The 15,607-nt window shown below is 51.6% G+C and overlaps 1 protein-coding gene across 12 annotated transcripts in view; it reads right to left on the bottom strand.

Annotated features, from left to right (window-relative positions):
- Window positions 1-15,607, bottom strand: part of TRAPPC9 (trafficking protein particle complex subunit 9) — a 532,249-nt gene that overhangs the window by 363,405 nt on the left and 153,237 nt on the right. For all 12 annotated transcript variants that reach the window (XM_047725278.1, XM_047725277.1, XM_047725280.1 and 9 more), the window contains one exon: window positions 21-145. In XM_047725278.1, coding sequence (XP_047581234.1) covers window positions 21-145 — 125 coding nt within the window. The remainder of the gene's footprint in view (window positions 1-20; window positions 146-15,607) is intronic.

Below are 15,607 nucleotides of genomic sequence, written 5' to 3'. Positions count from 1 at the left end.
CGCCAAGCGGACGGACTCACCTTCACGTGGCTCGGGTCCCCCGGCTTGCTGCCTTCGGGCGGGTTCACGGACTTGCTCTCCACTCGAGGCCTAACGACCTGTCGGAAGGGACTGCACAGCGGAAAGCCACTCACGCTGATTCCATCTAAAGAGAGTCAAATTTGAAGATGTTAGCACAGGTATAGCAGAGGGTATTTTAAAATCTGTATTCCTGAACTTGCATTCCAGCATTGGTTTTGAACAAAAGGAGAGCAGACAATTGCACATGCGGGTCTTTAACTAGTTTGGTCCCAAAAAAGACAGAAACAATGACCAACACAGTTTAATGAACACCCCGGACGTCCAGACCATGGTCCGGAGTGACCACTAGCTCTTTTGGCGAGAAGAAACCAGGGAAACTGAGGGTGCCAAGTCAGCGGCCGGAAACAGATGAGCGTGGAACGTCTCCTTACACCGGAGGGCAAGGAAACCAAGACCATGGGGTTGGCGTCAAAAGCCACCGCACCCAACTCGAGAGGCTCCCACTGGCTGAGGAGGGGACAGGTCGGGCCTGAAGAGTGATGGTAACGAACTGATAGACATTCTTCAAGCAGGTTTAAATCCACAGCCAACAGATCCAGTATAAACCCCTTTAATCCACGGGTTCATAGTAACGTCTTCGAGAAGTAAAGTAAACGGCTCCCTGTGGAGGACAGGAATCTGCTCATTCTCCTGGAGACTGGTAAATAAAAGAATCAAGCATTTAAACCGCATTTCGTATGTGAACTGCACAGCTCGATGACCAGATAAGGCAGCACACACGTTCATAAAAGGATTTGAAGGAAACCCCAGCCCAGGGTTTTCAACCTCACGCTGCGGAGACGCGGGGCTGGACATTCCTTGTGCGGGGGGCCGTGCTGTGCACAAGGAGGGTTAACAGCGTCTCTGCTCGAGCCCCAGGACGCCAGGAGCAGCCTCCCCCAGGCTGTAATCGCCACGAACCGCCAAGTGTCGTGGAAGGGTCGGAGCAAACTGGCCCGGCCAAGAACACGGACCTCACAGCAAGCACGAGCAGGCCTAACGTCGCAGGAGAGAAAGAGCCGGACGCTCCCGGTCTCCTGACGCAAACAAGGCCAGGCCTTGAGGACCAAGCCAGGAGGACCAGAGATGAGGCGGGTCAAGCTGCTGGATGTAGCTGCCCGTTTTCGGGGGGGGGGTGCGCGGGGAGGACACAGAAGACCAGGTTAAGCCCCACCCACAAGTGTGCGAGCCACGAGGCCCACGCTGCGGAAAGCTCCTTGGGTCAGAAATCCCAGGTTCTTCAACAGACAACTTACAAGGGAAAGGAAAGAATGGGGATACGTGCACGTTAAGAGAAACTTAAATTTCAATAAATGGGCATGAATGAACTGTTCTACCTAGTGATTCCTAAACACCAGAACAGTGTTCTCTTTGGGGGTAAAGGTGGGCACAGGCTCCAGCTCTGATTCAGGTGACATGTTGAAGAGGGCTCCCTTATAACAATTCAGACTGTGTGTTTGCTTCAGTTTGTTTTCAAAATCACTTTAACTGGGCGTCTGGGAGGCTCCATTGAGTGTCTGCCTTCAGCTCAGGTCAGGATCCTGGAGTCCCGGGATCGAGTCCCGCGTCGGGCTCCCTGCTCAGCGGGGATCTGCTTCTCCCTCTGACCTTCCCCCTCTCATGCTCACTGTCTCTCATTCTTACTCTCTCAAATAAATAAATAAAATCTTCTTTTAAAAATAAATCACCCTAACTTTTTACTTCTTATTTTAACTCCAGGATAGTTAACATACAGTGTCATTGTTCCCAGTGCACAGTATGGGGGTCAGCAATCCTCTCCGTTCCTCGGGGCCCAAGATACATGGACCCTGGACCCCTTTCACCTAGTTCACCCATCCCCCACCCACCTCCAGAATCTGTTTCCAATTTCAGTAAAAAGGTTTAAAAACACAATTCTTTTTTTTTTTTTTTCCAAAAAGATTTTAACTGATTTTTCAAATAAGGAACAATGTCAGGTTTCACATTCAAGTGCATCTGACCATCTACTTTCTGGAACACTGTTCCATTTCCAAACAAGTCTTTAAATGAACAGGTCTGAGGTGTCTACGATGGAAATGAGTTCCCAATTAGTTTAAAAAAAAAATCTGGACTGGTGAGTTATTTAACAATAGTTTTATTATCTTGTGTCCTGCCAAAATAGACCTCTTGTCAACCCCTGTACTGCTCTGTGTTTCTTCATCTTTGTGTGTTTCCACTTCTCTTCCCCTGACAACCATCTCTGTGATGATGTCCCAGATTGTCAGTGCAGCTGCTGCCTCTTCCGCGGGGCACCCCCCCAGTCACTGCGGCTGGAAGCGAGAACTCTTCCTTGGCGCCCGGCACCTCGTCTAGCCTACGGCCCGTGCTCGCCACATGGAGTCCTCTATCCAAGAGGACAGGGGCATGGCGGGGCCATGGGTGGACATCAGACGGGCCAGGAGTTTCTATACCACCTGGCAGAGTAATCCTTACCAAGTTACTTAGCCTCTCTAAGCTTTCAATTCCTCATCCCTAAAATGGGAACGACCAGAACACATAAGCGGCACGATTACCTCGGAGAATGAGTTCCTACATAGAAGTGTTTGTTCCAATGCGTGGGCCCCGGCACCTGTTCAACAGACACAGTTCTCAGTATTAGAGCAACCTGCACGCAGGTCTTGGACTCCCTACTGGAGTATCAACTCCTTGAAGACAGAATTCTCCTCTCACTACTATATCCCCCACTGTGGCTCCCACAGGCTCCAGCAAGTCATAAACTCTCAGCAAATATTAAGGCAATGAGGTAACAAATCACAGAGCCCAATATGACATTCAGTTTACACACCATGATTGCCAAAAACTCAATCATGCCAAAGTCACATGCGACCACCAACCCCTGGTTCGTTGAAACCCTGTCATGCAAAGTCCCCACTCACGGCTGTTACAGCAGAGGGAGCTTCCCCTCCCTGCTGTCCACTCCCCCAGCACCATGGGTATCATCTAGCAAAGCTCCCCACCACACTATAGGGCTTGCAGGTCTGCAAGGGGGATGGCATTATGAACACAGACACCGCAAAGCTAAAACCCACACTTGCCAGCAACCTGTGCTAGACACTAGGTCAGACAGGGCCTATGAGTGAGCACAGTGCTCAAGGCCACGGTCACTCAGTCCCTGGGTCAGCCTCTGCTGGGCAAAGGCCAGGTGCCCAGAAGTGTCACTCTGACTCGCGCATTTACGCACTGCCTGGGACACAGCATACCGTATCTTCCCTAGCGAAAGCTCCCGTTGTCAGCAAATTACACAAATGCCACAGGCTCCCAAAGGACAGGAGTTATTTTTTTGCCTTGGAAATACCAGTCCTTGTTCACACTAACACGATGCTAACGTCTTCATTCATGCAAGTGTCCAGAGCCCTGGCCTGCAAGGGGAGGGTGTCCTAAAGCCAAGATCTCCCCTCCTCCTTGTACCTTCCCCACTGAATTGGTTCTGACTAGATCAGGGGTAGCTGTAATCCAGGCACGGCCAGAAATGGAAACATCCCACCAGTCATAGCTGATCCAGACAGAAGCCACCAGAAGGGTGACACACAATCTTTGAGATTTCTTCTACGAATTCTAGGGGGAGAAGTTGTGGTGGGAGGTATCTTCCTTTGAATGATATGCTATGAGGACATACGTAAGGGGCCTTCATGGAGCCACCTTCCCACCACGTTGAGAGAATCTGAGCACCTCACACAACCCTTTGAACCTCTATTTTCTTGGCTCAAAACTGGGAACCACTTCAAGGGAATCCAGGAAAATACAAATCTGCAATGTCTTCGGGCTGGGCAGATCTAGGATGTACATGTAGCCCAAAAAAGGCTGAAAATTACATCTGAAATTTGCCTCCTTTTTGGATACAAACCTCAAAACTTCAAAGAAACCTCAGAAACCTATAATCTTCAAGCTCAGAAAAAGACGGCAAAAGTCTCTCTACAACTTCTTTATAGACTAACCTGGCCCCAACCAACCGAGAATGAGAAAGATAACGGGTAAATATGAGTGGAGACAGACGGGAGCTTCCGGAAGGTCGGAAGACAGGCCGTCAGCCCAGACGAGGGTGGGGCCGAGAGGAGAAGCCGCACGAGGTGACGGCTGGAGCGGAGCAAGCCCGGGGCGCCCGGAGCAGATCCCGCCACGGGCCCGCGGACGAGCGGCGCTCCGGCTGGGCGGGGCCGCGGGAGAGGAAGTGATGCTCCGTCACTCGTGTAACTTCTCTGCCAACACAGCCATCGCAAGTAGAACAGAGAACAGACTGTATGACAATTAATGGGAGACAAGACCGAGAATGTCACGGACAGATAAAGGCGGCCCGGTGGGGAGACCCGAGCGGGGCGCATTTCTTGGGGTATTTAAGACTGGGACAAGGCTGTGAGGTCACGCGGAGCAGCGGAGCTGCAGGGAGCGGCGCGGTTTCTGCTTCTCGTGTGCGCTTTTTCCATTAAGAGCATCGCTGTGGGCAATTCAGAAATACAGTTTTGTATGCTAAAATAACGGGCTCCGAATGCAGCTGTGTCACAACCATTTACGGTGACAACTTGAGAGGTTGACAGCTCAGAGCAGGACCGTGCAGCAGAAAGAAATGGGAGTCACAACAGACAGCTGCAGGAGCGGGGAGGGGAGGGTGTCCAGTGGCAGCGTTTACGTGTGCTGGGCACGGCCCTGGGCCCAGCACACGCCATCAAACAGTCCCCCACTCCCTGCCGGGAGCACGGTTTTTCTCGACTCTGGAGACGAAGCTGAAGCAGCTGAGGTCACTCAGTAACACCGCACAGCTCCCCGGAAGTGGATGCAGGACTGTCGCATCAGGGACTCCCCAGCCAAACTTCGACACCACCTTTCCACCCCCACGTGAGCGTCTGTGACCCGTCACCAGCCAGGCTGCTGTGTGGCCCACCATGGACCATCCCCTAAGTCACGTGGCCCTAAACCCATCACAAGGAGCCTCATGACAGCTTAGTGTCCCTCTCCACTGGTGGACCTACTCAAGCCATGCGCTCGTTTCCGCACACTCTCAAAAGAACCCGGTATTCGAGGCCAGCATAAATTCTCCCGTGATGAGTTACATGAATTGGAATGAGAAGTAACTAGAACAGAATACGTTTTCAAAAGCAAAAAAAGACAATGATCTCCTAGTAGGGGTCAGTCAGTATGCTATTCCAGGTAGAATATATTTTGAAGATGCATTTTCATTTATTCTTAAAATCCATGGGTGCCAAAGGGAAAAAAAACAAGCCCATCTGGTATCTGGTTACCATAAAATATCCTGAAAAAAACTGAATGAGTAGAAGCATTTGGCTCAGAAATTAGTCTTCCATTTCCACAGGGAAAGCAGGGGGTTCATTCACTCAGAAACCCTAGGACAGGCTTAGGAAAGAAAATTCATGCGGTAACAGGGGCCTTCATCTCCTGTCCAGACAAAGCAGTCCTCGCTCCCACAGCAGCCCTGCTCTGACGGGGGTCTCGTCTCCCTCTGTTGGAGGCCCCACTCCAGGCCTGTGCCTTCAAGGACCCAAATGGCATGTGCGTGGATGGCTAGTAACTCCCCACTGAGCGTGGAGGTGGTCCCCCTTGTTTCCCTAGGCCCACGGACGTGAGCTCCTCGGCAGAAACTACGCTCTGCACTTTCCATGCACCAAGTGATGTTCACTTGTCCCTTGACCGCCACCACAAAGCCTGTTCCAACCTCAGAAAACTCCCATCTGCTCCCTGCACTTTACCTCCACCCGCCAGCCCCCCAGGTCCCGCTCTTCCTTCTCTAGCCTTCGATTCCACAGTCAAAGCAAAGGTCATGAAACGTCTTCTCGAAAGGATCGGATGTCAATATTTTCCGCTCTGTGAGCCGCAAGTCTCTGCTGGGGCATCGGCAGTGGCTGACACCCTTGAACGCACAGGGCAAGGGGTGGGGGGGAGAGTGGTTGGCTGCGCTCCCAAGACAGGCAGCAGGCCAGAGTCTGCTGGTTGGGCCACAGCTGGTGACCCCTCATGTGCGCTCCCACCCCTCGCTGGAAAGCACCTACCATTCCCCTGCCGGTTCTGCCCTTGAACTCACCCGGCCAGACCCCACTCCAGACTAACCCCATCTCCCTGTCCAAAGCGGCACCTGAAGCCCAAGGTCAACGGGGGAAAACCGTGCACGGTGCCAAGCAGGCTGTCTTCAGACACGCAACCACACCCCGGGCCTATCCTCACCGCCGCTAAGCATCCTACCGTATCCGGAGTAAGTCCCCGTCTCCTCACAATTCACTACCACCCACTCCCCTGCCCCCTCCCCGCTGAGAGGCCAACCCAGGGGGAGCAGAGAGGCAACCAGAGGAGATGCAGGAACCAACCCATCTCACTGCCCCCTCCACCCACCTGCATCCAGGACCACACTCGTGTTCCTGCAAAGGGACGGCCTGGCTCCTCCCACAGCCCGGGTGCTCCCTGTGAACGCCCTCGCTGGGCGGTGTGCGGCTCTGCCCCTCTCCTTTTCCTCTTACCATCCTTATGGAGAGGTCATCGGCACAGAACACCCTGCAGAAGCTGAAAGTGTGCAAGACCTTCCCCAGACAGTCAGTATGATGGAGACAGTGAACAGTACCCGCCACTGGCAAGCTTCCCCATTAGTCCTTGTGTCCCCGCCCACTGCCTTCCTCCCCAAGCCTCCTCCCAGCCCAGGTTAGCACTGCTGTTACCAAAGAGGAGTTTGCATCTTCTGGGCGTTGATTCTGATGGCATTGGAGCCCTCACACACTCATCTCTGTCAGGCTTCTACCGCTCGGCTGCCCATCTGGGGCTAACTCTAACATACCACGTGTATCCGTGCGGCACAGCTTTTTTTTTTTTTTTAAAGATTTTATTTATTTATTTGACAGAGAGAGATCACAAGTAGACGGAGAGGCAGGCAGAGAGAGAGAGAGAGGGAAGCAGGCTCCCTGCTGAGCTGAGAGCCCGATGCGGGACTCGATCCCAGGACACTGAGATCATGACCTGAGCCGAAGGCAGCGGCTTAACCCACTGAGCCACCCAGGCGCCCTGCGGCACAGCTTTTAACTGAACACAATTCCAGTGATGGCTCTGACAGCGTGTCTATAAACAGGTGAATGGATAAACACTGAGACTGCTTCAGACTTTTGATTATTGCAAATAAAGACACTCTGAACCCCTCTGTACGAGTCACAGGACGGACATGCGCGTTCACTTCTCTGGGTTAATATCCAGGAGTAAAGCGGCTGGGTCATTTGGTAAGTGCGTGTTTGTGTTCCAAGGAGGCTGCCAATGATCTGTTAACTTTGTGACTAATGAGAAGGACCCAGAAGAACAAGGAATTAGGGACCATCAGAAATGAGCAGACAATGGGACAAAGAGCAGGCATGACCGCTCAGACCAGGTGACAGGGCCACGCAGCGCTCATCCCAGAGCACGTGCGAGAGCCGGGAACCACAGACAACCAAGGGGCCCACAGTGTGGCTCCGTCCGGTGGCACACGAGGCACAGTCCTCACTGGACGGCGTCCATCTGTCCCTCCAGACGCAAGTGTGAAGTCCATGCCGCAGCACGGCCTCACGACACCCAAACGGGACCACGGGCCGGAAGAGCCGTCTAGACCTACTGGAGCAGACTTCAAAACCAGGTCACAGGTCTGTTGGCATCAGGATATTACGGAGTCATGTCCTCTAAAGACGGTTAGTGGGGGGGCGCCTGGGTGGCTCAGTGGGTTAAGCCGCTGCCTTTGGCTCAGGTCATGATCCCAGGTCCTGGGTTCGAGCCCCACATCAGGCTTTCTGCTCAGCAGGGAGCCTGCTTCCTCCTCTCTCTCTGCCTGCCTCTCTGCCTACTTGTGATTTCTCTCTGTCAAATAAATAAATAAAATCTTTAAAAAAAAAAAAAAAAAAAAAGACGGTTAGTGGGGGAGACTGAAGCAGGGGACGCTCAGCCCATGAGGACACTCGTGGCTGCTGGAGATGAGGCCCGGACGTGTGTGGCCGTGAGTGCAGACTTCTCTTCTCTGGACACCCTCTAGAGAAGTCAACGCTTCCCAGCTGTCAGCTGCCCCCGCACCCCATGGACGAAGACGGGCAGCTCCCTGGTCAGCACGCACGGGCCCTGGCACGGGCAACAGTGCCCTGCATGGACCACTCTCCCGGCCGGAAGCACGGGAGGCAGCAACCGTGCCTCTTTCGTCGGTACCTGAACTGTCGGTCACGGCACCCGGCGCGCGGCCGATAGGCAGAAGACCTGCTGGGTGAGCACACGCACCCGTCATCTCCTCGGTTCTGAGCCCTCCGCCCACTGCCCGGCACACGGGGGTTCAGGGCCAACCGCCAGGGCCGTCACTCAGATGGACGGGGAGACGCAGGCCCCCTAAAGCTGCATGACGTGACGGCCCAAGCTGCGATCCAACAACACGAGCAGAACCCGTGAAGGATTCTGTGGATGAAGGACATCAGGAAGGAACAATCATCCAAGGACAAATTTCAGGAAAAGAATAAAATAAAATAGAGTAAAAAACAACAGGAAGAAAAAGAAAAAAAGAAGAAAAATGCCAGGATGGGTTGAAGAGCAGCGACTCCTGGTCGCCCCACTGGGCCAGGCTGGAAATAGGAGACTTCTTGGCCAGGACCTTGGGGACGACTGAACAGAGTGTGGTGGCCCGGCCCCCACCCGAGATGGCAGAAGTTGCTGTCACCCTTCTCTCTCCTCGAAGCAGCAGTGGCGTCACCCACAGCCCCCGGGTCCCGTTGGCCCAGGCCTTCTTCTAGTGCTCGCAGAGGAAGGTAGTCCCAAAGGAGCAAGCGATGGGAGGACCTGGATGCGATTCACAGGGTATTCCCCGGGGCTGCCCGGAGCCGATGGCTGAAAGGGGTCTGGGCATGGAACGAAGCCATGGCGCTCCCAATCCCTGCCCCCAGCCCTGGGCAAGACCTCCGGCATCGCTTGTCAACGGGACGAAGAGCTCTTCTCGGCCGGGTCTGTCTGAGAGCTTGTACGTTTTGTCTACACGTGCTGTTCCGTTTCTGCTTTAAGACAAACACAAACGAACATCCTTTCTCCAAAGGTCGCTCAATGAGCATGTGTTATTTTAGGATAAAAATCAGGGAAAGAAAAGCAGAGCACTGCCCATTCGAGACTGGACGCAGAACGCCTTCTCACGCGGTGGTAAAGGGAGAGCGGTGCTGTCCCAAGGCAAATCATGACATGTGCCTGTTCTCCTTGGAAACGAGAAATTCAAAGTAGCACCTGGATGTTTGTGTGGTCTTCACGGCCGCCCTCAAGCACAGAGCCTCCCTATGAGAGCGGGTGTCCTTACTTCTCCACTTGTCAAGCCAGCCAAAGCACAGAAATTACAGCTCCGACGGTTTCCAGTCGGAACATTAATTTACGAAGCTATCCGAAGAAAACGTACACCCAAAGCATCCCACAAAACCCTTCTTCCCCAGCAAATTAGTGTTAACACCTGTGGGCAAGGTCCCTCAAGGACTAGCCGTGCTTGTGTCCCTCACTCACACACACACACACTCACACACTCACACACTCATGCTGTTCAAAATGTAAGTTCCCGGAACCTGCTTGGCTCTTTCTGCCACAGGGTTTTCACCCAAGTGTGAAAAACTGTTTTCCGCATCCCACCCTCTTTTACCTGCTATAGTGCTGCCCTTTGTCTAAACCTTCCCTCCATCATCACTCTCAAAGCAAAACCTTCCCTGACCCCTTAAACTGGGTCCTCCCCGAAGACACAGGCAGAGCACCATCACCTTTCCTAGTTAGTTCCTAGTTAGCAAAGTTGCAGTTTTTCATTCATGTGTGAACCTGCTGGTTTCTCTTACTAGACTTGTGCTATGAGTAGCCACTAGACAACAGGCCTTTCAGTATTTGAAATCCAACAACACTTCAGGTCTTCAGACGTACCGTCCACGTCACAAAGGATCAAAGCCACGTGTGGCTCGTGGCTACTCCGCAGGACAGCTCAGAACAGGACACGGTCCCATTACAGAGCATTCGTTCGGACGGCGCCGCCCGGGACTCCGAGCTCCGTGGGGGCGGGGACTGAGCATCAGTTTACCCCTCAGGACAACCCGCAGAGCAGGGTGGTACAGGGAGGAAATGGGTGCCCCACGAATACGCCTAAGGGGAGACGTGCACAGTGATGGCTCAACCCCTCCGTGCTTCCTGGAAACCAAGGACAAGATCGTGTCGTCCTCTCACCTGGTTAGGACGGAGCACCAGTTACTGCCATACTGGAACCGGGACATGCTTCAGATACGCTGTCACGCCCACCCCCTCATTCAGTATTTATGAACATCTAGTGCGTGTCACAACACTACACTCAGAAATCAGTGCGTGTCACAACACTACACACAGAAATCAGTGCGTGTCACAACACTACACTCAGAAATCAGTGCGTGTCACAACACTACACTCAGAAATCAGTGCGTGTCACAACACTACACTCAGAAATCAGTGCGTGTCACAACACTACACACAGAAATCAGTGCGTGTCACAACACTACACTCAGAAATCAGTGCGTGTCACAACACTACACACAGAAATCAGTGCGTGTCACGCTACACACAGAAATCAGCTCATGGGCGCTGGGTGGCTTAGGCACTTAAGCATCCAAGCCTTGATTTCGGCTCTGGTCATGATCTCAGGTTCATGAGATCAAGCCCTGTGTCAGGCTCCATGCTCGTGTGGACTTGGCTTGAGCTTCTCTCCCTCCCTCTCCTCCTGCCCCTCCCCATGCTCCTGCGCAAGCAGAGAGAGTCAATTATCATAGGGTTTCACCTACTTGGGGAGCATAAGGAATAACACGGAGGACATGGGGAGATGGAGAGGAGAAGGGAGTTGGGGGCAATCAGAGGGGGAGATGAACCATGACGGACTATGGACTCTGAGAAACAAACTGAGGGTTTTGGAGGGGAGGAGAGTGAGGGTTGGGGGAGCATGATGGTGGGTATTAAGGAGGGCACGGATTGCATGGAGCACTGGGTGTGGTGCATAAACAAGGAATCTTGGAACACTGAAAAAAAATTAAATTAAAAAAATAAATACCAGCAAACAAAAATAAATTAATTAACAAACAAATAAAATCCTTTTTAAAAACTAGCTCAAAACTAGGTTGAAATGGGTAACTAAAATTGTTTTACTGGTGAATTCCACCAAATATTTAAAGAATTAATGCCAATTCTTCTCAAACTCTCCCAAAAAACTGAAGAGAACACTCCCAAGCTCATTTTGCAAGGCCGGCACTGTTGCCCGGACACCAAAGTCAGGGAAAGACACTATCTAAGTCTTCAGATCAATATCCCTGCGGCATATAGATGCAAAAGTCCTCAGTAAAACATCAGCAAACCAAACCCAACAGCACATTAACAGGATTACACACCAGATCAAGGCGGATCTCTCCCTGGGACGCAAGACAGTTCAACATACACAGTGAATACGTGCGATTTGCCACACTACACAGAATGAGGTCTAACATTCGTATCCTCCCAGGAGATGCAGAACAAGCATTTGCCAAAATCAAAAATAATAAAACACGCGGGGATAAACTTAACCAAGAAAGTGAAAGATCTAAACACTGAAAACCATTAAGACCGTGAAGAATCCGCGAAGGCTGAAACGCAGGAACGTCAACAACGAAACACCGGGAGAAAACGCGGGGAACCCCGTGGGCAGGGATCTTGGCAGCAACTTTTTGCCTGGACGCCAGAAGCACAAGCAGCCGAAGCAAGATCAGCACGTGGGACTACAAGCTGAGCTCCCGCACGGCCAAAGGAACAATCAACAAAACGAAATGGCCACCTACAGGGCCGATCTATCTGGTCAGGGCTTAGGATCAGAATACAGGAAGAGCACGCGCGGCTCGGTGACAAACCAGCACCGGGAAAGTGAGAAGGTCGGGGTCTCCAAAGGAGCAGCTACAACGGCGGCAGGTGCAAGTCAAACCCAACGAGCCGTCGCCTCGCACCACTTACAGCAGGCATCGAAAAAGATGTCCCGGTTGGCGAGGACGTGCAGAAAAGGAAGCCCCGGGGCGCTGCTGGTGGGAGCACACACTGGTGCGGCCGCTGTGCAAACCAGTGTGCAGACGCCTCAGAAACGCGGGCTGCCTTGTGGCCCAGCAGCCCACTCCCGAGTACATGCCCCAAGGAAATGAACATCAGGTCTCAGGGAGGTATCGGACTCCCGGGCTTACGGTGACATCACAGCCAAGGCACCAAAGCTGCTTAAATATCCATCGACAGAGGAAAGGGGTAAAGAAGATGTGGTCTATACACAACCCAACGTTATCCCACAAGAAAGAAGGAGCACTTGCCATCTCCAACGATACGGAGGGACCCTGAGAGCATTATGCCAAGAGAAATAAGTCCAAGAAAGAAATACCGAACATCGCTCATATGCATATCCAAAAGAGCCAAATTCATAGGAATAGAGACGGATGGTTATCAGGGGCTGAGACGTGGGGAAACGTTGGTCGAAGGATACAAATTTTCAATTAGAAGATGAGTACATTCTGGGGATCCAGTGCACGGCACTACATTATGTTTATTACACTACTGCATATTACATAAAATGACTACAAGAGTACATCTTCAATGTTCTCACCAGGTGGGAATGCAGGCTGGTGCGGCCACTCTGGAAAACAGAATGGAGGTTCCTCAAAAAGCTAAAAATAGAGCTACCCTATGACCCAGCATTTATACTCCTAAGAATTTACTGAAAGCATACAAAAATGCTGATTCAAAGGATACCTGCACCGCAGTGTCCACAGCAGCATTGTGAGCAAGAGCCACATTAGGGAAAGAGCCCAAGTGTCCACCAACTGACGAACACACTGAGATGTGGCAAGTACACCAGGATATGACTCCGCCATTAAAAAGAATAAAACCTTGTCATGTGAAATGATGTGGCTTGAACTAGAGGGTATGACGCTGAGTGAATCAGTCCATCGGAGGAAGACAAATTCCATACGATTTCACTCATACGCGGCAGTTAAGAAACAAATGAGCCCATTGCAGGGAGGGGGAACAGAGTGGCAAACCAAGAAACAGACTCCTGACAATACAGAGCAGACTGATGGTCACCAGAGCGGTGGTGGGGGGTGGGGACAATGGGTCACGGGGCTTCAGGAGGGCACTTGTGATGAGCACTGTTATATGGGAGTGCTGAATCACTGCATTGTACACCTGAAACAAATTACACTGTGTGTTAACTGGCATTTAAATAAAAACTTAGGAAAATGTTCTCACCACAAAAAAGAAACTATGGGTGTGACAGAGAGGTCAGCTAAAGCTACAGGTGGTCATCATTTTGGAGTGAATCAAATCAGCACACGGCGACTCAAAGTGTCACGCGTCAATTTTATCTCAATAAAGCTGCAAAAGATTAAAACCGGTAACTGTACACCTTTCATGTGCTTATTTATCATTTGGACGTACAATCGTGGGAACTGTCTGTTAAAACATAGTCTTGTTCTTACTGGGCAGCATCAGTAGTTATCGGGGAAAGGCAAATTAAAACCAGAATGAAATGCCACCACCCATGGACCAGAAGAGCTAAAATTTAAAAGACTGACGATACCAAGTGGTGGGTAAGGGTCTGGAGCAGCAGAACTCCACGCAGATGGTGTGTGTGAATCCAAACAAGCACCCGGAGAATCCGAACGGGAAACCATCTATTCACACCAAACATACATATTCACACCAAACATCGTGTGAGCCACGATCCAGCAGAACCACTCAAAGGCGTATGTGGGTTCATGTCCACCAAATGCCTGTGCCAGAAAAATTCCAGCGATTCAAAATGGCCAAAAGCTGGGAAGAACTCCCAACACCCAGCACGAGCGGGTGGGCTGTGGTATTTCAACACCATGAAACAGCACCCAGCAATCAAGAGGAGCAGACAAACGCACAACAGCACGTGTGACTCTCGGACATAACGTCGAGTAGGAACACGAAAGTTCTGGCCTCCGGGACTGGATGACTGTGCTGTGCACGGAAGAAAGAAGGGGACACACAGGACTGTACACCAGCTGTACCTCTTCCCTGAGTCAAGAGCAGGCAAAGCTACTGTCCGATGACAGAAGCCACAGTTCAGGTCATCTCTGTATGGAGTCCTCACTGGTGACAAGACTCAAGGAAATCAGAGAGGTGCAAGTCACCCACCCAGTTCTGGGCACTGGTTGCAAGGATAAAGGAGCCTAAAAATAGCAATTCACCCAGGGCCACCTGGGCACCTCAGTCAGGAAAGGGTCTGACTCCTGATTCGGGCTTAGGTCATGATCTCAGGGTTGTGAGATCAAGTCCCGTCACGCTCTGCGCTCAGCATGGAGTCTGCTTGGGGGTTCCCTCTCCCTCACCTCCTTCCCCCTTCCCAACTCTCTCTCTCTCAAATAAATAAAGCCTTTAAAATAACTTAAAAAATACAAACTCGGGGAAGGAGTCAAGATGGCGGAGAAGTAGCGGCTGAGACTACTTCAGGTAGCGGGAGATCAGCTAAATAGCTTATCTAAAGATTGCAAACACCTACAAATCCAACGGGAGATCGAAGAGAAGAAGAACAGCAACTCTAGAAACAGAAAATCAACCACTTTCTGAAAGGTAGGACTGGCGGAGAAGTGAATCCAAAGCGACGGGAAGATAGACCGCGGGGGGGAGAGGCCGAATCCCGGCGAGCGGCGGAGCACCAGAACACAAAATCGGGACTTTTAAAAGTCTGTTCCACTGAGGGATATCGCTCCAAGGCTTAACCGGGGTGAAGCCCACGCGGGGTCCAAGAAGGATCGGGGTGTCTGAGTGTCGCAGAGCTTACCGGTATTCGAACGGGGAAGCCGGCTACAGAGACAGAGCCGAGGAGTGACTCCCAGCTCGGGGTTGCCTTGAACCGGTCGCAGGCTCGGTCAGCTCGGAGCGCGGCCGGAGGCCAGGGTGACGGGAGTCATTGGGCGCTGTTCTCTGGGGGCGCACTGAGGAGTGGGGCCCCGGGCTCTCGGCTCCTCCGGGCCGGACACTGGGAGGCCGCCATCTTCATTCCCGTCCTCCTGAACTCTAGGGAAAGCGCTCAGGGAACAAAAGCTCCCGAAAGCAAACGTGAGCAGATTACTCAGCCCAGCCCCTGGTAAGGGCAGTGCAATTCCGCCTGGGGCAAAGACACTTGAGAATCACTACAACAGGCCCCTCCCCCAGAAGATCAACAAGAAACCCAGCGAGGACCAAGTTCACCTACCAAGGAGTGCAGTTTCAATACCAAGGACAGCAGCGGAATTCCAGAGGAGGAGAAAGCAAAGCACGGAACTCATGGCTTTCTCCCCATGATTCTTTAGCCTTGCAGTTAAATTAATTCTTTTTTTTTCTTTTTCAATTTTTTTTCTTCTTCTGCTAAATTTTTTTTAACTTTTACCCTTTTCTTTTTTAACATTTTTTAACTAGTTTATCTAATATATATATATTTTTTTCCTTTTTATACTTTTTCTTTATTGGATTTCTTTTTTTAATTTTTTTCTTTCTTTCTAAACCTCTTTTTATCCCCATTCTCCCCCCCCCCCCACGATTTGGGATCTCTTCT

Source organism: Lutra lutra, chromosome 4, assembly GCF_902655055.1.
Source record: "Lutra lutra chromosome 4, mLutLut1.2, whole genome shotgun sequence".
In the NCBI taxonomy this organism is placed as follows: domain Eukaryota; kingdom Metazoa; phylum Chordata; class Mammalia; order Carnivora; family Mustelidae; genus Lutra; species Lutra lutra.
Note: the sequence above shows the minus strand (reverse complement) of the source record. Positions and strands in the feature narration are given on the sequence as shown.